At 41.6% G+C, this 23,733-nt stretch overlaps 1 protein-coding gene across 4 annotated transcripts in view; it reads left to right on the top strand.

Moving 5' to 3' along the window:
- Window positions 1-1,250: 1,250 nt before the first annotated feature.
- TSC22D1 (TSC22 domain family member 1) overlaps window positions 1,251-23,733 on the top strand; it is a 136,223-nt gene continuing 113,740 nt past the window's right edge. For 2 of the 4 annotated variants that reach the window (XR_002644707.3, XM_022574887.3), the window contains exon 1: window positions 1,251-4,715. Coding sequence is in view for 3 of the 4 variants with exons in the window: in XM_022574887.3 (XP_022430595.2) it covers window positions 1,846-4,715 (2,870 nt within the window). In the remaining variant the exon portion in view is untranslated. Of the gene's footprint in view, window positions 4,716-20,434; window positions 20,756-23,733 lie in introns of those variants that run through there. The other 2 variants (XM_022574888.3, XM_022574886.3) reach the window with 2 other exon arrangements.

Raw genomic sequence — 23,733 nt, 5'->3', positions numbered from 1 at the left:
GCGGCGGACTCCTGGGAACTGAAACTCGTGATGCTGTTGCTGCGGAGAAAAGCCTCATTACCCATTCCGCAGGCGGGGGACACTACCCAGAGCGCTTACACCCGAGACCCGGGCTCCAGCGGCCTCCTCGAGCCCCTCCCTGCCGCGTGCCCGCGCGCGCGCGCCGGCCGCGTGTGAAAAAGGAGCGGACACACCTAACCTGCGCGCGCCCCGCACCCTGCCCCACCCCCATCAGGCCGACTCTCTCCGGCCGACCCGGTTTCGCTCCCCCGGCCGAAATTCCCCACCCCCCACCACCGCCGCCGCCGCCGCCGCCGACGTCGTCGGCGCCTCCGCCAGCCTTCGGAAATTTCCGCCAGGAGACCCGGCGCTCGGCGAGGTTCGAAGACCCGCCGCCTCCTCCTCCGCCAGACCCGGCTTTATGTCTGCGGCGCCGGGGCGCATGCGCAGACGCCATCTTCCCTCCTTCTCCTCGGCCAGCCCCCTCCCCCCGCCACCGCCACCGCCTCCTCTGGCCGGCGGTCGCCCCTCCTCCTCCTGCGCTCGGGCGCTGGTCCCTCCTCTGCCGATGCCGCGAGAGACCCGGGGATACGGTGGAGCCGGAGAAAAGCACTAGTAACAACCACCACAGCCCCCTCTCCGCCCGCCGCCCTCCCTCGGCACCCACCCACTCACCCGCCCCGTTCGCCGACACCGACCAACCCCACCTCTCGTTCCTTTGAACGGCGTCGGCTGCAGTCGCTGCAGCAGCCCCTCTGGCCACCAACGCCGCCGAGAAAGGAGTCGCCGCCGCCGCCTGCGGCCCCCTCCCGCCCGGACCACGGGAGCAGCGGGGTGCGGACGAACCGGCTGCAGAGGAAGAGGACTAGAGCGGCTCGCATCGTCGGCGCTAGCGCAAGTCCCGCCGCCCTCCGGGGAGGCTCGGGCGCCGGCCCCTTCCTCCCCGAGGACGTGTGCCGAGCCGAGGCGCCTGCCCAGAGGGAGGAAAATGCTCCGGCTCCATGGCTGCCAGTGATGGAGAGGTCCCTGGGCTCCCGCTGCCACCGCCGCCGCCGCGCCCCGGCCGTGCTCCGCGAGGACCCGGCGTCTCTGCGCGCCCGCCCGCGCCCCGTTGCTGGGCTCACCGTACCCGGCGCCCCGCCGCCGCCCCGCTTCGAGCCTCGCCGCGCCGGCCCCAGCCGCGGCCAGCGTTTCCTCACGGAGCAGCAGCCTCGAGCCCAGGGGGTTTGAAAGGGTCCGCAGGGCGTGGGGGGAGGGCCGAGCGGGGCCGGCGGGGCCGGGAGGGGAGGTTTGAGCCACACTGAGCTCAGGGTTCGCCGGCGGCGGCGGGGCTGGGGGTGGCGAGGGGAAGGCGACACTCGCTCGGCGCCGCCGCCTTCGTGCAGAGCGACCGGGAGGGTTTTGCAGCGGCCGCCGCCGCCGCGGCGGGAGGAGGGGGGGAGGTGGCTTCGGAGTTGTCCGGAGAAGGTGGGCATTTCTCGGCTTTCCCACCCCCTCCCCTAGCCTCCCCCCTCCCCTGGTCTTCCCCTCCCTCCTGCCCCGCACCCCACGTGAAGCGGAATATAAAGGGGGGTGTGAGGCTAGAGGGGAAAGTGAATGGCGAAGGACTGAAGGGGTCCCCGCTTCGGGTCCCCGGCTGTTCTGTTCACCCTCGTTCATCCTCCCTTTCCGAAGCTCGCCCTCGAAGGCAGAAGCGGCCAGCGCCTTCGGCTGAGAAGGAGGAGGAGGAGGAATCGCGCCGGGCGGAGCGTCAGGTCCCGTTTTCCTCCTCGGCGTCTTGAATACAAAGATTACGGTGCCGAAGGAAATTGCACTCGCCTCCTCCGCCCCCCGGTACCCAGCACAATGCACCAGCCGCCCGAGTCCACCGCCGCCGCGGCCGCGGCCTCGGCCGCTGCAGACATTAGTGCTAGGAAGATGGCGCACCCGGCAGTGTTCCCTCGAAGGGGCAGTGGTGGCAGCGCCTCTGCTCTCAATGCAGCAGGTACCGGCGTTGGTAGTAGTGCCCCATCTTCCGAGGATTTTCCGCCTCCGTCGCTGCTCCAGCCGCCACCTCCTGCAGCATCTTCTCTGTCGGGACCACAGCCTCCGCCTCCACAAAGCCTGAACCTCCTTTCGCAGGCTCAGCTGCAGGCACAGCCTCTTGCGCCAGGCGGAACTCAAATGAAAAAGAAAAGTGGCTTCCAGATAACGAGCGTGACCCCGGCTCAGATCTCCGCTAGCATCAGCTCTAACAACAGCATCGCAGAGGACACCGAAAGCTACGATGATCTGGATGAATCTCACACAGAAGATCTGTCGTCTTCCGAGATCCTTGATGTGTCACTTTCCAGGGCTACCGACTTAGGGGAGCCTGAACGCAGCTCCTCAGAAGAAACTCTCAATAACTTCCAGGAAGCCGAGACACCTGGGGCAGTCTCTCCCAACCAGCCCCCCCTTCCTCAGCCTCATTTGCCTCACCTTCCACAACAGAATGTTGTAATCAATGGGAATGCTCATCCCCACTCCCTCCATCACCACCCTCACGTTCATCATGGGCACCACCTCCATCACGGGCACCACCATCCATCCCATGCCGGTGTGGCCAGTACACCCATTCCGGGAGGGCCGCCTGCAAGCCCGGTGTCCAGAAAACTGTCTACAACTGGAAGCTCTGACACCGTTATGCCAGTTGCACCAACTTCTGCCGTATCATCGAGTGGCTCACCTGCATCTGTAATGACTAGTATCCGTGCTCCGAGTACAAGCGGCAGTATAGGTATAAATTCTGTTACAGGCACTAATACGATGAATAATGTTAACATTACGGCTGTGGGCGGTTTTAATCCTAATGTGACCAGCAGCATGCTTGCTAATGCTAATTTAAGTGCGAGCAACATTCCCAGTGCTGCCGGTGTGAGCGTTGGGCCTGGAGTGAGCAGCGGTGTTAACGTGACTGTCTTGAGCGGCCTGGGCAACGGTACGATTTCGTCCTCCGCTCTCATTAACAGCACTGCCAGTGCAGCTGCAGGGATGACTGTAGGATCAGTTTCAAGTCAGCAGCAACAGCCAACAGTTAACACGTCCAGGTTCAGAGTTGTGAAGTTAGATTCGAGTTCTGAGCCCTTCAAAAAAGGTAGATGGACTTGCACCGAGTTCTATGAGAAAGAAAACGCTGCCCCCGCCGCCGAAGGGGTGGTGATAAATAAAGCAGTGGAAAGCGTAAAACAAAACCCGACAGAAGTGACTTCTGAGAGGGAGAGCACAAGCGGGAGCTCAGTGAGCAGCAGTGTCAGCACGCTGAGCCACTACACGGAGAGTGTGGGAAGCGGAGAGATGGGGGCCCCAGCTGCCGTGGTGCAGCAGCCGCCCGCTCTTCCAGGTGTCGCCCTCCCGCAGATGGACTTCAGTAGCGCTGCTCCGGCGGGCATTTCAGCAGTTAGTATGCCACAGAGTATTTCTCAGTCACAGATCTCGCAAGTGCAGTTGCAGTCTCAAGAACTGAGCTATCAGCAGAAGCAGGGTCTTCAACCAGTACCTCTGCAAGCCGCTCTCAGTGCTGCAGCTGGTATCCAGCCATCACCTGTGAGCGTGGTGGGTGTAACTTCAGCTCTAGGTCAGCAGCCTTCCGTTTCCAGCCTGGCTCAGCCCCAACTGCCGTATTCTCAGGCGGCCCCTCCGGCGCAAGCACCCCTGCCAGGCACATCACCCCAGCAGTTACACTATGGACAGCAGCCGTCGGTGGCCCCAAGCCATGGCCCGTCAGTGACTCCGAATGCTACTTCCGAGTATGTTCAGCAGCAGCCGATTCTGCAAACGGCAGTGTCCTCTGGACAGCCCACCTCTGCGGGGGTGGGAGCAGGAACCTCGGGGATTCCTGTGGCTCAGCCACAGGGCATCCAGCTGCCAGTGCAGCCCGCCGCAGTCCAGGCGCAGCCCGCAGGGGCAGCTGGCCAACCCGCTGGCCAGGCGCAGACGGCAGTATCTGCTGTACCTCCTGGCAGTCAAATTGCAAATATTGGTCAACAGACAAACCTACCTACGGCAGCGCAGCAGCCCTCTACCCAAGTCACACCTTCAGTTATCCCGCAAGGTGCTCCTCCGTCTTCACAGGTAGTTCCACCCGCTCAGGCTGCGATTCTTCATCAGGGAGTTCAAGCTAGTGCTTCAAGCCTTCCTCAACAGTTGGTCATTGCACCCCAGAGTACCTTGTTAACTGTGCCTCCCCAGCCGCAAGGAGTAGAGTCAGTAGCTTCAGGAGTTGTTTCGCAGCAGTTGCCTGCAGTTAGTCCTTTGCCCTCTGCTAGCAGTATTTCTGTTACGAATCAGGTTAGTTCAGCTGGGCCTTCTGGAATGCCTTCTGTCCCAACAAACTTGGTTCCATCACAGAATATAGCACAAGCCCCTGCCACTCAAAATGGTAATTTGGTTCAAAGTGTTAGTCAGCCTCCCTTGATGGCAGCACCTAATATAAATTTGCCTTTGGCGCAGCAGATACCAAGTTCTACTCAGTTCTCTGCACAATCATTAGCTCAGGCAATTGGAAGCCAAATTGAAGATGCCAGGCGCCCAGCGGAACCCTCCTTAGTTGGCTTACCTCAGACTATCAGTGGTGACAGTGGGGGCATGTCGGCAGTTTGCGATGGGAGTAGCAGCAGCCTAGGAGCCTCTGCTTCTCTTTTCCCGTTGAAGGTGCTACCGCTGACGACACCCCTGGTGGATGGCGAGGATGAGAGGTAAGGTCATGCCATGTTTCTGCAGACACTCAGCAGATGCAGAGTTAATCTATTTAGTAGCTATGTATATGCACGAGATCAGTCTGAAGCATTGTATATTTCTTCCTTTTTGTATGTGAAACTGCATTTTTCTGGTAAGTTTTCTAGAGCAAGAGTGTTATGGAGCGGTCTCAAACTAGTTGGTCAGGAAGTGGTGTAGGTATTGTGTAAACACTATTTGACAGGATAGTTTCTGAGCATTACGAATAGGTTTGGGAGCACCAAGTGGTTTTGTTATTTATAAAATGGGTTTTAGAGTTACTAGTTTTTGCTGACCCATCTAATAGTTAATCTGTTCTTTTGAGTTCCTAAAATCATTATGATCATCTCTTGGGGACGGGAGGGGAGGTTGTGGTTCCCACATTTGTTTCTCCTTTACTGGACAGGACAACCCTTTAAAGTTCTACTGTGTTTGCTCTTAGTCTGTGAAAGATAACGTTAGCTGCTTTTCCTCATCAGATACTACAGGAAAGATGACCTAAGCTGGGTTATACAGGTTGCCCTCAAACGAATTGACCAACTTTTGTGTACTTATCTAATGGTCGTTTCATTGGAACAGTAAAGGAATGGGAATCTTAAAAAGTGTTTCGTGGGGTAGGAGGCCATACACTCTTAAAAATAACCAGACTTATCGTTGATAGTAGTATGCTGTGCATTTTTCCTTTTGCATAGTAGATCAAGGTGGTAGCCATTTTAAAGGGTAAAGAAACAAAGTCTTGGAGGGTTGAATTTATAGAGACATGAAACCGACTTTGCGCTCCTACAGTCTACTCCACCTGTTCTCCTCTTCTCTTACCAAAAAAATACATAAAGCCTAAAGTACATTATTAAACCAGCGTTTTCTTAATTGGATTGGAAATAATGTGATAATCATGTTTATTGAATCCAATTGTGTCTTTGAAGCTGGCTAGCTAGAAAAGTTGTGAAATCTCTCATGCTGCTACATGGCTTTAAACTAAGTTGATTTTTAAAGGAATGTTCTTTTCACAAATTTGCCAGTCTGACTAACCTTGATCAAAATAATATAGGAGTTATGACAAAGGCTATTCATTTTCACTGTGGAACTTTGAATAAGCTTGAAAGATACTTAATTATTTTAGTATTGGTTGGAGATTTTTGAGATTGAACTTTTATCAAACCAGTTGGAACATTTACATTCAAAATGTATATCTGTGGTTTTCCCTTTGGAAATATTGAGCATATTTCAAAAGAATTGCAGTTTTAGAAAAACAAAGGCCTAATGTTTCAGTGAGATTTTCATGTTTTTTGTTTTTGTTTTTTTTTTTAGTTACTTAAAAGATATAAGGTAAAGGCATGATTAATTGAAATAATTTAAAGTCTTGTCTTTCAAGATTTTTATTACTTTTCTAAGTCATATAATTAAAATCTCGTTACCTAGCCAAATGTATTCAGTATCATGTGTACAAAACTGTACATTAAAAGATAGACCTCTTCTAGGAGGTGGTTTCCTTAAGAGTCCTATTATAGTTATTGTTAAACCTTTAAATGTATCAAATCGTGCTAATACTTATCTGTAATTTTAAAGAATTATTTACCCCAAATATTAATAAGTTCTAAATTTAAAGGGTGTGATCTGAGTAAAGCCCACGGGTACATTATGTGGTTGCTAAATTTAGAGAAATAAAAGATGGGTCAGATACACAAATGGAAACCACATATTTTGAATTCAAACCTGCCATGATTTTTGCCAATTACTGTTTGTGGTCTCCTGGCATGACTCCCTCCTTTTTTGTTTTCCTCCTGGTGGTGGGGCATGATAGAGCTTTCCACAACATGCTGTTCCAGATGATTAAAGTCAGGAGACTTTACAGCTTGGTTTTTAACTGTAGAGATAGAGTCCCCGTTTAAGATACTACTACAAAATTAATTTTTCCATATAGTAACTGAGAGGAACATTAATGAGGGGCAAATTATGTAGGAAGGTTTGAAATTAAAGGGACAAAAACAGATACTGAGACATGATTAAATATTGGTATAAAGTAACTTGAGTTGACTGTACCTGTTTTGAATGAGCTACATATTTGAGCCTTTGTTAACATCAAAGTCAAGTCGTCAAGACCAGAAAATTTTTTTTCAGAGGTGTCCTTTAAATTCTGAGAAATCAAAGTGACCCCTAAAATACCTGTAAAGGTCAGATAAGGTAAATTTGTATATTATTTTCTCTGTGCTTTCTTGCAGATTATTTCTTTTACCACTGTAGTTTGGAAAAAGAAATGTTTCATTTAAATTGGTTCTTGGAAGGGAATTTGAGAATATCTGCAAGAGAAAAAAGTGATGATGAGTTTCTATTTATTTTTTTAAAGTGTTTTTTACTTTTTCTTCCCATGTTCGTTTCTGTGTCACTTGTGTCTTCTGGGCTCGGTCACCTATTAGTCTCCCATAGGAGAAAAGAGTACATTGTAATTTCAGTATTACGACTTAGAAAACACGTTAACAATAAAACTTTTGGATGGTAGGACAAATGAAGATTCGTTGTTCTTTAGTCATCTTTTGAAATAATATTCTAACACTTTAAATTTTAAAATATTTCTAACACATGTGGAACATGCTTTCAGTTGGCTACTGGTAGAGACTATGAAGATTAGAAACATGGATCAGGCATTAAGATTATGTATCTAGATTTTTAAAAATCATTCTCATTAAAAAGTTCTTAATGTCTCACGTTAACCTTTAATGTGAACTCATTTTTACAACACAGGGAAGATACAGGTATTTCACACCGATGTATAGTGTTTTGTGATTGTTAGTACCGCCTCTTCTGTGAAATTAATTGGTCAAACTTCTATTCCTCCTTCAAGGCTCAGCTCACATGTTCCCTCTGAAGCAGCCTCTTCACCCAGGGAATGTTGTTTCCTTAGCCCTTTTTAGTGTTCCTCTAGTCAAGGTACTGCACACATTCAGTCTGAATTACGTTTACCCGTTTTCCCCACAAGACTGTGAGTTCCTCAAGGGCAAGAGCTAAATCTTTTTTGAACCGATTAATGAGCAGACCTTTCTCTGCTTTTTCTATCATGATTTAAAATTTGTATTGTCTCTCACCTTAAGCACAACTGTTCAGGTTGTAGGATCATATAGTTAAATGCAACAAAGTGAAAAGAAATGAATGAAAATACTTGCTTTTTCTACCTCTTTTGCCTTTTCATACCTTGAGGTGAATTGATATCTATCTTTTAAATGCAGTGCCTGTTATAGAGTTGGCCCTCATATTTACTAAAGAGGAATGAGTTTTCTTATCAAGTAGGAATAATACTCATTTTGCCCACTTCTTAGGATGGTAGCATCAGATAAAATACTTTAACTGTAAAATACTAAATTATAAGTTTTAATTTTTATTTAGGTTGTACCTGCACAGTTTAAAGAGCCAAATAGTTTACATGGTTATCAAAACAAACAGAAGCTTCCTGCCTGCTTCATTTCCCAGAAGCAATCACTTTCACCTCTTTTAGATGATGACTGTGACATTTACCTCCTAGTCTCTAACTGCTTGTGTTGCTACTAGATGTGCAACATAGCCAGGTGGTTAGGAGCATGGACCCTGGAATTAGACTGCTTAGGTCTGATCCATCCTCTATTGTTTACTAGCTGCTTAACCTCGCTGTGCCTCAGTTTGCTCATTTTAAAAAGTGAGGAAAATAGTACCTACCTCATAGGGTTGTTATAAGAGTTCAATGCATTTGCAAAGCCCTTAGAACTGTTTCTAACTCATATGCCCTATATTTGTGTGTGTGTTAAATAAAATACTCCTTACTTTTTTTTTTTTTTAATACATTTCCTTCTTTCTTTATTTTTGGCTGCATGGGGTCTTTGTTGCTGTGCGCGGGCTTTCCTTAGTCGCGGTGCTCGGGCTTCTCATCGCCGTGGCTTCTCTTGTTGCGGAGCCGGGCTCTAGGCGCGCGGGCTCAGTAGTTGTGGCACACGGGCTTAGTTGCTCCGCGGCATGTGGGATCTTTCTGGACCAGGGCTCAAACCCGTGTCCCCCGCATTGGCAGGTGGATTCTTAGCCACTGCGCCACCAGGGAAGTCCATCCTTGCTTTTGTTTTTGGCTTTATTAACTTTGTGGGTAGAAAATGAAGATTAACTTTGTCATGACCTACTCAGTTCGTCCTCCTTCCTCCTGGTCCCTCCTCCTCTTAATAGTTATGATTGCATCACTATTGATTATTCAGTGTTCTTGTAAAATATGATTAATTTTCCTATCGTGTCTAATGTCCTGCACTTGCCTCCCTCCTCCCACCCCAGCCATCTAGCATGTGTGGTACACTTATATATATATTTCTGTATACTATTTAGCATTTAGAAATGTTAGTGGGTTCCCCCACCCCAAGGTTTTATCTGTCATCATCTGTTTCCCCCAAGTTGCCTTTCTCCCCATTTTTGTATGTTTTGGGCTTAACCTTTTATGATAGAGCCTTTCTTCAGATGTCTGGCAATTCTTGGTCCTCTGCTTGTACTTAAGTGTAGGAGACTAAAGAGCTGATAAGAAGTTCTCAATGTGACTTACTGACTGTTAGCTTTACCATAGGGTGATTTGGCTGGAATTCATTGTCTCCACCCACCCGGCCCCCCCTTAATTTTCTCTGTAGTAATCACTGATTCATCATTTCATCAAATGTCCCTTGAGATGTTCAGACATATCAGGTACTGTTATCAATTTTATCTTCCTGAGGAAGTCTCTCTCATATTTCTCTGAGCTTCATTCTGGACTGATTGCCTTTTAGACTTGGTATGCAACTATTAATATCTGTGGGATTCCTTTCACTGTCTTCTGTGGTTGGATCTCCATTTTCCAGTGACTCATGGCATTATTCATTCTTGGCTCACTTGGTGTTTTAAAATGGCTTTAGCTTACCCTGTTACTTGTTTGATTCTTTGGTTAGGTAAAGAATACTGGATTGGAAATTGTATTATTTTATAATTTTGGTCCATGGCTTTCTAGCTTCCACTTTGCTTTTGAGAAGTTTGAAGCCATTCAGATTCCTTGTATATATTACATGTGACCTGTGTGTATGTGTTTTGTTTTTTCTTTTTTTCCCCTATACTCTTGTTTATTCTCTCTTTCCATCCCTTCTCTCTTTCTTTTAAATCTCTGAAAGCTTTTAAACTTGTATCTGTTTTTAGTGTTCTGAAATTTTACGATGATGGGTTCTTATGTGGGTTTCGTTTCATTCAGGGTGCTGAGTACTGGTGTCCCCTTTCAGTCTGGAAACATCTTTTAATTCTGAGACTTTTTCTTGAATGAGGTTGTTGATTATTTCTTTCCAATTTCTTTTTTCTTTCTCAAACTCCTTTTATTGGGATAATGGACCTTCTTGACCAGTCTTCTAATTTTCTCATATTTTCTTTCCTATTTGCCATCTCTTTTTCTTTTTGCTTTACTTCTATTGAGTTTCCATGTATTATCATGTATTTGATTTCCAAGAGCTTTTGTCTTTGGTCCTTTTAAATAATATCTGTCCTGTTCTAGTAACAATAGTACTTTCTCTTAGCTGTCTGATCCCTGTGTGATCTGTGTCCTCCAGTTTTAGCTTTCTTAGTTTTTATTTGTTCGGTCTTTATCTTTTGTGCTGTAGCCTTTCCTTAGATGGTGGTTGTGTGTGAGAGTAGGGGTGTAAAATGCTGATTCAAAATTCTGAGAGTCTCGTTAGCTTTGCTTTATGGTCACCTGGCGGAGCATCCCTGTATATGTCTCTTCACTCAGTCAGCTTGTTTTCAGTATGTTCTCCTGCATACTTCTGTGCCTCATTTCCTCAGTCCTGGGATCTTGTGTTTTATATTCACCAGACAATATATTTTCAGTTTTTTGTTGGGGCTGGGGAGGGGCCGTTGGGATTTGTAGGGCTGGTTGCTTCTTAAACAGACTTTTAAACAATCTTCCTTATTTTAAGCACTCTCTCTCTCCCACATCCCACTTCAGATATATGTGGTAACTGCCAATTCCTGAGTCTTTTGGGGATTTTACAGTTTAAATTGGGTTTGTTCTTGGCTTTCCCCACTGTTTGCTAAAGATTTGATTTCCTAGTGTTTGCTAAATAAGTCATTTGTCACTCAACCATCTGCTTTCCAGCTTCCAAATTTTTGTTGCTATTGTCTTTTCTACCCGTTCTCTCAGTTTTTGTGGGTTTATGGCTTTATATCTTAAGAAATTCCTTTTCTGTCATTTCAGTGGGGTTTTTAGGAAAGGAGTGTAAAATAGATGTGCATTTAACATTACACATCTATTTCAGTTGTAGAATATTGCGCTGTTAAATGTAAAGAATGATATTCATTTTAACAATTCATGCTCCAAGATTTGATCTATAACTAGTACGTAAATTTTGAGTGGAATTGCTTGGCTTATATTCAGCAGAAATAATAATGGCATATAACTTGGTAGTTCAATTCACAGAAGTGATTAAGAATGTTAGGATTAGATTCAGTTAATATTTGTTGTCACATTTAACCACTCAACAACCTTGTGAATTAAGTTTTTTTCTAATTTACTGGTGAATAGACTGAAGCTTATTTAGTTTATTAGAGAAGCCAAGTAAGCTGTGTCAGGTTATATACATAACAGTAAAGTTGTATACATAACAGTAAACAGTAGGATTAAAAGCCATTTTTCCAATTCAAAATGTGGCGATGTTTCTACTACTCATAAAGCCAACAGAGAGGTAAGGGTGATGCCCATAAGTAATAACAGAGTGGCTGAAAACCCGAAGAAGGGCAGGCTTTATTGACTTGTGTATTAGTACAAATAATGGGATTGTCATAGAACATACCAACATTTACGTATGAGCCCTTGGTGAGAAAAAAGTGGGGTAAAGTCGTAAGAGTGGTGTACCTGGAATACAGTAGACAGACATGTTAAATGAATTAATTTTAACATTTTTTGGGGAAGTTGTATGAAAATTATCTCTTCAGGAAAACCATTTTAATTTTCTAATAATTTAAATTCTGTCTTTGTAACGTTGACTTCAGAATTGCAAAACATGTAGATTTTATTTCTTACTTAGAAAGTTCAATTTAAAAATATGAAACTGCAGAGCATGCCCTGTTCTGGTGCGACAATATCAGAACCCTGGTTGGTTTTTGCTGTGTCACCGTGTCGTTAGGTTTTAATATCATGGTAAGAATATGCTTTAATGGCTTATTAAAATAAATTACATGAGGGAAAAAAATGATAAAGGATGTTTACATTATTTGAAAAGAATGATCTATAATGTTTTGGATTCCAGGTTGACTTTTTTCCTAGTGTCACATATATTCAAATGTCCCTCCCACTCTCCCCAACCCTTCACTTCTTCCTTACTAGTCAGCTTGACCTGAAAATCTTACTTGACCTTTCAGTCTCAATAGGTCTAGTTGATCTTTGTTTTTCTTCCTTGAAACACCCACTCTCTTTTGCTTTCAGTGATATCCTGCTTAGTTTCTTCCCACCTTTCTGGCCACTCCTTTTCATTCTCCTTCAGTTCAGCTCCTCTGTCAGACTCTCAACATTGGAGTTTGTTTGGATTTGAGTCCTCTTCCCACCTACTGCCTTTTCCCTTTTCCCTAGGTAATCTGCTGTTCCATGGTCTGTATGCTCTCAACTCCTGAATGCATATCGTAGCCCACACTTCTCTTCTTAGCTCTAGACTGCTACGGTCCACTGCCTTCCTGTTGTCTCTGCTTATATTCTCACAGCCTCTGAGTCTCAACAGATCATAAACTTAACCTCTTCATTACCTACCCTCTCAAATTTCTCTTTTAGTCGTGCTCATTTTAATAAATATTTCTTACTCTAGTTCTTCACTTAAGAAACCTGAGTCGTTCTTGATAGCTTCCTTTCCCCCACCCTCTGCATTCTGACCATTACATTCTAAGTATATCTTGAATTTATCTTTTCTTTCCCCATCTGTGTTGCCACCACTGTAGTCTAAGGTAACATAGTCAGCTCTTAAAGCCCTGCAGTAGCTTCCTCACCAACTTCCTGCATACACTCTTGCCTTTCTCTGATTTTATGTCCTGTAGTCAGAGTGATGTTCTTAAAACGGAAGGCTGTTCAGGTCTCTCACTTGCCCCCAAACCCCTGAAGCCTTCCCATTTCTTGTAAGGTAATTACATTTCGCTTTTGCCCACTTCTGGCCTCACATGCCACTTTCCCCCTCCCTTTCTGTGTCCCAGCTGCCTCCTTTCGATTCCTCGGGTTGCCATCCTTTCTTGCTCTCTCCTCCAGGCTTTGGCGTGCGCTGTCACCTTCCCTCCATTCCTCCTTAAGCCTCACTGTCACTTTGAGAGGCCTTCTGTGACATACCAACCTAAACTTAGGTTCTTTGTTAATACTGTTTAAGATCACCTTGTTCTTTTATAGTGCTAGTACAGTTTGTATTGCATAATTAGTTTTTGTTTTGGGGGATTATCTGTTTGATGATTTTAAGCTTCATGAACAGAGATGTTTGGTTTGCTATTATATATCCAAAGTATATCTCAGTGCCTTACAGTAGGTACTCAGTAAAAATCTGCTTAATGGATAACTGAAGAAAAAATTTTTTAATATTGGCATAAGTTCAGCTTCTTTTTAAAAACACTATTATGATATATTTGAAAGTTAACTAAGTTCTTTATAGATCATGTGTTATCACTATTTTCTCCTTTAATAGAGATGATTGAGAATTGATTACTTTTTTGCTGTATTTTGAGCAAAAAAGCAATGCTTTAGTTGCTGCTTTTAACAAGCATTGTATGTTTATTTTGTATTTACGTATGTTTATGACAGTAGAAGTTCTCCAACTTGAATAAAACAAACAAAAAACTCCACTTATTTCTAAATTAGAATGTCAGTATTCTTATCTCCTTTTGACTGGTTCAGCTGTTTAGCATAAATGATTCTCAAATATCTAAGTATTACCTTGGAAGTTCTTTGCAGTTTCAGCTGTTTAAAATATAAGCATTTAACTGGTGAAATGCCACTTGTTTGTATTAAAGGAGTTTCCTTTGTTAGACAGTATAGTAAGCATTGAGTTAATTACTTGTTTAAAATTCCTGACTGATCTGTTTTACTTATGGTCGTTGTAGTGACAACAAGTAATTGTTACTAAACTAGTAAGTTATGGATTCTATGAAGGGAAAAGAACCATGCAAGAGATTTGGCAGTGATGAGAATTAGCAATCATTTTAATTGATTATATATGGGTATTAAATGGGAGTAAAAGGTATTAAGATATGAGGCCTTTACTTTTAAGGTTGGGGTAATTAAAAACAGAAGGGAAAATATAGAATCTGATGTTGTAGTGGGGTGATCATCAGAGGCTAGTTCTGAGAGTCTTTAAATGTTGTCATATTCTTTTCGTGGACATACCAAGTGTTAAACCTTGTTTGGCTTAAAACCATATTTGTGTTGACTGGGGAGAAGATCTACTGTGGCTTGATCTTATTAAAGAATTAACTTTAGGTCATGGTGAATGGTATTGCCTTTTCTCATTCACTGAGCCGTAGGGTAAAGGGTACTCTTGAGCTTCTTGGGGTTAAGACAGATGAGATAGCATCTTATTTTTCCAGGCATCCCAGATTATCTTTGTAATATCAGGTCACTACTTAAGTTGAGGAACTCTTGATACTCTGTGTACATGCCTGAGTATTCCTTTTTTGAGTAAATTGTGGATGGATGGATTGATTATAAAATTACTCATTGTTGATAAGATTTCATTCTCTCCCAGCTCACCTAGTTATCTAATTTCTTTGGTTATTAGGGTTAGTGTATATTTATATGGTAACAAACAGCATACTGACTAGTTAGGAACATATAAACGTACAATTGAAATACTGTCTAGCATTAATTTTTTGCTAACACATGGCTGTGATAACTTTCTAGTGGTGATAGTAATAAAACCTGCCTCTTGTATGATTGGGGGGGGTTAAACAAAACTCTGAAATAGATTATATACTCTTGAGTCATAGCAGTCCTAAATTTTTTTTTTTTTTTTTCAGGACTTTTTTTTTTTGGCTGTGTTGGGTCTTCGTTGTTGCTTGCAGGCTTTCTCTAGTTGCAGCGAGCGGGGGCTACTCTTCATTGTCGTGCGCGGGCTTTTCATTGTGGTGGCTTCTCTTGCTGCGGAGCACGGGCTCTAGGCGTGCGGGCTTCAGTAGTTGTGGCACGCAGGTTCAGTAGTTGTGGCTCGCGGGCTCTAGAGCACAGTCTCAGTAGTTGTGGCACACGGGCTTAGTTGCTCCACGGCATGTGGGATCTTCCCGGACCAGAGCTTGAACCCGTGTCCCCTGCATTGGCAGGCGGATTCTTAACCACTGAGCCACCAGGGACGCCCATGTCCTAAAATGGACAGGATGCTTTTGTTCCATTTTCACAGAGGAAGAAACTGAGCCTTGGGTTCATTTATTCCGTCAGTAATTAAATATTGAGTTCCTACCATGTGTCGTATGCTGTTTTTAGCTTTTCATGGACAGACTACAACAATTTAGTAATAATAGTAGTAGTAATAGTTGTAGTAGGAGTAGTTGAAAATTACGGTACTCGTTACATGCTTGTTCTAAGCACTTTACATATATCAACTTGTTTAATTCTCAGAACAACCTTATGAGGTGTAAGTACCATTATTATCCGCATTTTGCAGGTAAAGAAATTGAGGGATAGAATGATTAAGTAATTTATTCAAGGTCACATAGCTAGTAAGTGGGAGCTGGGATTTAATTCCAGTCAGTCTGGGTCTAGACTTTGTGCTCTTAATGACTTCTGTGCTCTGCCGTCTCTGTAGGGTATGATCAAAACCAAGGTGTTCTGGCTGTTGTTTCCTACACTGGAAGGCACTGGGAGCTGCAGATACTTAACCCATTATATCCTCAGACACTCTTGTTTTGATCTTGGAAGTTCGGGTAGGGACGCTCCTCTTGTTCTTGTACTCCAGAATGTAAGCTCCTTGCGAGTAAGGATGTTACCCATCTGTTTTTACCTCTGTATTTCCACTGCATGCAGTATAACCTGATTCGTGGTATGTTCTGAAATATTTGTTGAATAAATGAGTGCAGATGTGTGGCAAAAACATACCCCACAGTCATCTGGGAAAGGGATATAATTATTGCCAAATACTTTGCCATCCTGTTACCATTATTGCATAGCAGTTTTGATAGGAGTAAGGTTCAGTTCTTCTCGGATATGTTACTGTACCTATTACATTAAGTTCTCTGTCTCCCCCTCACTGGCCTATCAGATGGGTATATTTATTGAGTAGGTACTAGGTGTAAATCATTATCTAGTAATGGTGTGGGCACAGATGTAATCTAACATGGTTCTTGTTCTCAAGCAGTGTATGCTACATATACATGGGGAAATTAGAAGAGCTAAATAACACTTTTAAACAACATGAAATATGAAATCAAAGAATCAGAAGTTTTGAGCTGGAAATCTTGATCCCATTCAACTTTTGGCTTATAGGTAGAGGAACAAGTTCAGAGAGGCTACGTGAATTCCTGACATAGTGCTACAAAACGTTTCTTAGACTGTAACTGGAACGCTAGCCTCCAAAATGACACAGGAAATTGCATTCAGAGTTCACAGGTGGGATAGAATTGACCTTTGGTAGGTTAGGAAAGCAGTGTTGTTTGAACTGACTTTTCAAAAGTCTTGAGTTGAAGGAGAAAGTTTGAGGCAGGAGAGGGTTAATAAAAATGGGAGGAAATAAGGAGAACCGTCTAGGCATAATTAAGGCAACAGTTGGGCTTAATGGAGTAAGCTAAGGAGGTGAAAGGAAGTGACTGAAGATTAAATTGGGAAGTGATTTTGCCCTCAACGCTTGCTAACTAACTGATGTTCAGGGAAAATTAGTATCAAAGGAATCCGTAATCTGGATTGAAGTGGGGGTACGCTTGGAACAGGGAGGAGAACTTAGGAAATTATGTTTTTCTGTTATTTGTTAACGAATGAAAGAAAGAAATTAGGGGGAGAGTGATTTCCATTGTAAAATGATTCAGTACAGGAACGCTTTGGTTAGCAAAATTTCTCAGTTTATAAAAATACTGTATTCACCTTCCTACCTGCTCTTCCCTTGAAGCAATGTTTTGTTTCTCTTGTGTTGAAAAAGAAAAAAAATAACCTAATTTCCCAGGAAAGCTATTATTTATAGCTGCAATTTTAAAGGTCTGAGGATAAGTGGTTATAACCTTCAGGTAGGATTTTTGGCAATTTAATCTTTTCATAGGGTTTATCTGTGCCTATAATCCAAAGCAGATGTGTCCCAAAAATATTTAGTAGTGAATAGAAATCCAGGTGAAGGTGAACTAAGTATTTAGGATTGGTTCTTTACTTTAGTGATCGCAGCTGCTTTCTTTTCATACTAACCAGGTTCCATTGCCAGTCTCTTCCAGGCATTGGAAAGAGGTGGAATTATTTCTTCCTATCTCCTGAGCACTCCTAGGTCTCTACCAAAAGGGAAATGAGAAAAGCGTTAATGCTATCATTGACAATAAATATGAGTAATTTGATTATTTTACTGACATTTAAAGTGCCACAAAACTTACTCTTTTATATTTTGGTGCATTGTTTCATTTTGCTTGCCATTAAAAAAATTCGAGAATATATACATGTATGTGTGGGTACACATACAAAGGAATGTAATTTTTTAAAGGGATGTTTTGAAAATGTCCTTAGATTACAGAATCTCCTGGGTATTTGAAAGGATGTAATTTATTGACTGTGTATATGCATAGCACTCTTTATATCCTTAAGGAGAGCCTACGTTGAATTTAAGAATAAGTGTATGTGTATATATACGTATACATATACATGAAAGGAAAAGCTAACCAGGTAACAGATTCAATTTATATTACTCTTCTATTTCTGGTCCCTTGTGTCAAGTTTTCTTACTCATTTATAAGTTATTGTATCTTAGAGTATTTATATCTATCTTTGTAAGCTTCTTGAAACATTTTAGGGAATGACTTGGGATAGAAAGCCAATAAATGGGAGAAGTATGGCAAGGTAGAGTATGGTGTGTCATGAGAGGTCTAATAAAGCAGTATTGGGAGACAAGGTAAAGATCACATGCTTTTGAGGAGGTGACATTTGAGAGAAGTTTGATAGCCATGGGGATTAGTAAGTCACTTTAGTGGAGAAAACATACCAAAAAGGTTCAAGGTACGAGGAGTATTTATAGAAGAGAACACAGGACATAGTCTAAGTTGGTAAGAGATAGTGTCTGTATACAGGAATGTAGAAGGCAAGGCTAACTTTGAAAAGCCTTAATTAAAGGCAGGATTGCGAAGTTTGGACTTAATTGGACTTGGAATGGAGAACGCTTCTTGTTTTTGTAGAGTAGCCTGATCAGTGCTGTGTTTTAGGAAAGTGCTGACCCTACTTTGGGTGTCTAGTTGCTCCCTTCCTTAATGGGGTATGAGAAGTTCAGTAATTCCTTTTCTGTCACTGGTGGAAATGGAGGCACATTTTCTTTGTGGTTGTGATCTGAGGTAATGGTTTGAACCAGTGACCCTGGCCTCATTAAGAAAGCTAAGAAGGTAAGGACGCAGTCCACACGTGGTAACACTCCACTTATCCAGAGTGGATAACCTAATCCTTTAGACACAGCTCTGGCTTCCAAAACTGCTTGAAATTGCCGTCACAAAGTAAAGCAATGTTTTGTTTTGTTTTGTTTTTTTCCCTTACTGTTTCTGCATAGCATTTCTGGTCCTTTTTAGACTTTTTTTTCAAGTCTTATATTTTACTAGCTTTATCATTTTAAAGCAGATGAGGGGAGGAGAAGGGGAAAAAAAGGGGATTCTGAGGCATGTAAGGTGACATTGGGAAAGTAGCAGTTTATAGCCTGACAGCAAGGTAGGAGTTAGAAATTTTAAGAAAACCCCAAAGAAATTTGATATGGTATTGAAGGTTCACCAGTTGAAAGTTAGATTATGTTTTGTGTATTATTTTAAGGAAGCATGAACACGAATGCATTCCCAATGTTGTTAACTACTGAGCTATGGATAAGTATAAAGAGACAGTCTTTTTAGTTATCTGCCTCCATTGTATCATTTAACCATCAACAAATTAATATGCTGCTCCATGTTGCTTTTTTCCTATTCTAAAGTAAGGGCAAGTGTTTCATGTTTTCCTAGCTTTCAGGCTGGTAAGATTATTCTGTAAGAAATTCATAATGTCTTATAAATAAATGTTAGACCTTTACAGATAGAAATTAGAGAGAATATTTCCAGTAGTAAAATTAAAAGTCCCTAATAGATGCTAAGATTGAAGTAATTGTTATTAATGATTTGTACTTTTAGTGAAATTACTGATGAATAAGTGACATACAGTTACCTGTTCTCTATGAGGTATTGTATAGATACCTATTTATTAGTTATTTTGCTATAATATTATCCCCCCCTGAGTTTTTCCTTTGAAATATCTTTATTACCTTTTTCAACACAGTAAATCAAATAATGGTATCAAGGAAAGCTGATTTCTCATTTCAGATGTTTTCAGTCTCTCTTTAGAGATGGATAACCCAGACCATTTACTCTCTTTCATAAGGAAGCTTTTGTTTATGCTTATTATAGTTTTGTTTGCTTGGTTGTGTCCTTTTAGACAGTTTTGTTTTGGTATTTTCAACAATGACAAGGATTCTCTTTCTATTGAGGGACATACTCCCATGTTTTAAAAATTACTTTTGAAAGATGGTATGCAGTGAAACTTATGTTAGCCAATTTATTTTGGAAGAAATGCTGCTTTGTAGTTACCATTTTTGCTTGGTTTTTGTTTCTTCAAGTGTATTGTTTTGGGTGCAGCGTGGTGAGGCGAATTGAGTGAATGCCTGGTTTTGGCTGTAGTGCTGTCCACTGATCATGTGCTAATGAGCCATCACATGTCTGGGTCGTTCCTTCTCTTCCTGTTTTAAAAGGCTTGATCACTGTACAGTTTGTCTTAACTTCTCTTTCAGAGTCAAGCATGGTGCCATGTCTTGTCTTTGGTGGAGGTTCCATAATATCACAGAATTTTGAAATAAGGGATTGGACTGATTCCTAAGCTGTTCTTTATCTTCATTGTGTTATTCTCCTCTTTGGGGATCTACCAAACATTATTTGCCAGTTATTCTCTGATATGACATCAGGATTTATATGTTTATACACTGGATATATTTTATTATGAGGAATTTTACCTGTTTTGAGGTTCCAGGGAGGAAGGGTGGATCCAGAATGAGGAGGGTAGGGTAAGTCCAAACTAGGTATCGTAACTAGTTTTCTGCCTCCATTCTTGAATCCCATAATAATAAAAAACCACGAAACTGCATCCCAGTCCTTTTAGGAACAAGTATATTTAATGCTTATTGAAGGTAAATAATATTTGGATTAGCAACCTCTTTAACTCTTCTTTTTTGTGAATTTGTATGAAATTGATGATGAATTCATTGGGAGCCTGAGGATTATACGACATGATTCTAAGATTTCTTTCAGTGTATTACTGGCTGATACATTACTGTGGGTGAAATATTGTCAAGTAGCTTGGTCACGTAACTACTAAGTGATGGAGCTAGTATTCTACTAGGTGATTTGATTCCAAAGCTTGTACCACTCGGCCCTCTGTATCCGTGGGTTCTGCGTCCATGGATTCAACCATTCTCTGGTCGGTTGAATCTGAGGATGCGGAATCCACAGATGGGAAGGGCCAGTAGTATTGATACTGCTGTGGATTTGGTATCCACAGGTGGTCCTGGAACCGATTTCCCCGTGGATACCGAGCAGTGACTGTATTCTGAAGCATTTTGGAGGTTGCCATGGCCCACTGATAAGCAGCAAGATGTGACAATGGACAACTGTAAACAACAGTCCTTAGCCTGCGAGCATGGAGCCATTTGGCCTTAGACGCTTCTCGTTGGTTCCTCACTGTGGTGCAGCGGCTTGGTGCTCCTGTTGATGATCCTCGCAATCTGAATTCAGTTATTTTTTTCTCGATACATTTTCTATTCAAAATGATTAAACTTTCCAAGTTTTTGCTGAAGAATAAACTTTTAATTTGGAAAATCTGCTTAAGTGGCATCCAATCTCTGAATAATAAATTGATATAGAGATAAAGTTTTATGACATGAACATTTCAATAAATCAGACTGGTAGCCTTCCATTGGTCTCAGTGAGCTTTAAGTGTTATAAGCTGTTGATACTTAGGTTATTTTTTTTGTTTCATGTGATCAAATTACATTACAGTACTTTTTAAAGTAGAAAACTCACTTTAATCACTTCAGTCATAATAGCACATTGTGACTCAGATCTTTAATTCTGTACAGTTACAGCTTAGATTCACATCACATGCTTATTATTGGAACAAGAAAATGCTAATTTACATGAAGGTTTTTATATTAAGTTGAAAAACAGGATTTATCTAGTCTTTTCGCTCATTAACCTAGAAGGGGAAGTGTATTTTTTTTAAATCTAAGACAATTGTATTACGCATTAATTCCAAGTTTTTATAAAGCTACTTTCCTTAATTTCTATTATATTTTTCCTGATTTACAAACACTGGAACTATAGAAAGAAGCAATTGGAATTTTTTTTGAATTGTAGTTAACTGTAAAGATTTATCTTAAAGGATATAGTAGCTTAATTAATCATTTAATAGTAATGTAGTATAAATCTTACTCACGTTCCATAATTTTACTTTCCAGTAAGGTGAAATAGCGAAAAGCTGCTGAAAGTCAGTAATTTTCACATCTTGTACAGTTGATTGCATTTCTAGACACTTTACTTATTGACGTGCTTTCAACAGCCTGAAAAAAATCTGCCACTCTTCCCAATCCATGAGGCGGTCACATTGAAGAGAGAGTGTTTTAAAGTGAGGTTACCATTGTAAAATGGATAGGCTAACTAACAGACTCACTTTGGGATTTTTCTTTATGTAAAGGTTTAGTTATGTTTCCAGTTATATTCAGATTCTTAGCCCATGAGGATATACCAGTAGCTTCAGTTAGCTTTTTAAGAAATCGATCCAATGTGCAAAAGCAAAAACAAGTAGACACATTGGCCTAACAGAAACCTAGCTGTGCTATATTTGGGCTTATGAATATGTGACCTAAATGCCATTGATACCAATGGTCTGAGTTAGAGGCTCAAAACATGAATAGGGGAGAAAAAAACAGAGAAATAGAAAGGTAGTAGAAGACCATTAAAGGGGATGGTAGGGAAGGAGGAGGATCTGGTGATAGTCATAATTTATTAAAGTTTTGTTGCCTACATCTGTAAATCTAGCTATATAAAACATTTTAGAAAAATTACCTAAACTAGTTAAGCCATTGTCTGTTAGCCCAGGAGACTTTTTACATTTACAGTATTTCTGTTCTTTTTTGGTATTGTGTTGGTTTATTTATTTAAGAACTATTTATTAAATGCTTGTTATGTATGTTAACACTGAGCAAAGGTACTAAGGATGCAAAGAAAAAAAGTCATGATTTTGGTCTTAAAGAGTTTTATCTAGTACCCTGAAGAAATAGCCTAAGATCTTGATATATCTTCCGAATTATCCCAAGTTATATTATGCTGAGCTCTGTGTGTGATGTGCATGACAGCTTTTTTATTCACACAAGTTGATTCATCTAGGCTGTAGACTAATGAGCATAGAGCATAATGAGGTAGAGTTTAATGAGCATTAGCCTTGGCATCAGATGTGGCGTCTGATCTTGTTTATGCTACCTCTTCATTGTATGACCTTTGTAAGTGTACATGTAAGCCCAGTTTCCTTACCTGTTAAATGGGAGTAATAGCTATCCTTACACTGTTGTTGGGAGGATTAAAGGAGAGGAAGTAAGTAATGCACCTAGCTCAGTTCTTAGTTTTGTAAACGGTGGCTGCTCTTATTGTGCCGAATAAGAATGATTCCATTCCTTTCTTACCCACTGTAAATTAAAACTAAAAGCTTGTCTACATATTTAGAGACTGTCTCCCTACTATAGCCTTCGAGACAAGTGATTCTGCGTCTTTGACATTTTTGGTTGTAGCCTTTCTCACCTTGGGCTCCATAAGAGAATTAATGCCTACAGGAAAAGAGTGACTACTTTCTCATTTCTCTTAAGAATAATGTATATAGTATCACCATTCCAGATGCATAAGGTGAGTAGTGAATGTATTACATATAATGGAAGCATCAGGGATTAATTCTTTTCCTGAATCCCAGGATGCTAGTACTATATCTGACTATTGGAGAAGTGCTTCAAACTTCTGAAAGTTACGGAAATAAAAGTTGTTACAAAGCACACTTTCCTCTTTCTTAATGGGGGCAGGGAATATGTAGAAGGAATGTAGTGTCATGTAGCAGTTTGTTGATACTCCAGAATACAACCATTTCCCTAATCAAAGGATTCTGAAACTCTTTCATTGTAAAGATTGTTTTAGACAGGCATAATGCCCTGAAGACCATCTGTTCCATACTCGGTCCCATATGGGACTGACCACTTACCTCCTTAGAATGAATGGAGTTAATCAGTTTATTTTAAATAAGATAATGAGTCAGTACCTGTTTTTTAAGTTTCAAAGATTCATTGAACTGGATTTTGAAATCTAGTTTAAAAGTTTCAAAACTAGTGTTTTGGGAATACTAGTTCTTCAAGTAAAAAAAAAAAAAAAAAAAAAAAAGTAGTTCTAGAGCCCAAGAATTTGGGGGAATGCTTTTTGACATACACGTCTTAGAGATGGACATTGCATTTTAGTTTATTGAAGATTGAGAAATTCTGCAGAAGGGAGACAGTTTTACTTATTGACTCCAACTCCTTTGAACATACAGCACCTGTTAATGTCCTATAGACCCAGTGTGTTTTGGAATACACTTCGGGAAATATTGATCTGCTTCATTTTATATGTGAGAATATTCTGGGTCATACAGCTAAGTGATGGCAGGCCTCAGCTGGATCCCATCTCTACATTTATTATTCTACGTGAACAGTTCTTTTTCTGCTATACCACCCTCTTTTCTGTAAGCATTTGATTTATTTTAGAAATAAAAATATAATTGTCATGTGA

Source organism: Delphinapterus leucas, chromosome 18 (assembly GCF_059928025.1).
Source record: "Delphinapterus leucas isolate spDelLeu-1000000601 "Yukka" chromosome 18, BTC_Dleu_Yukka2, whole genome shotgun sequence".
In the NCBI taxonomy this organism is placed as follows: domain Eukaryota; kingdom Metazoa; phylum Chordata; class Mammalia; order Artiodactyla; family Monodontidae; genus Delphinapterus; species Delphinapterus leucas.
This window is presented reverse-complemented; position numbering and strand designations above follow the sequence as displayed.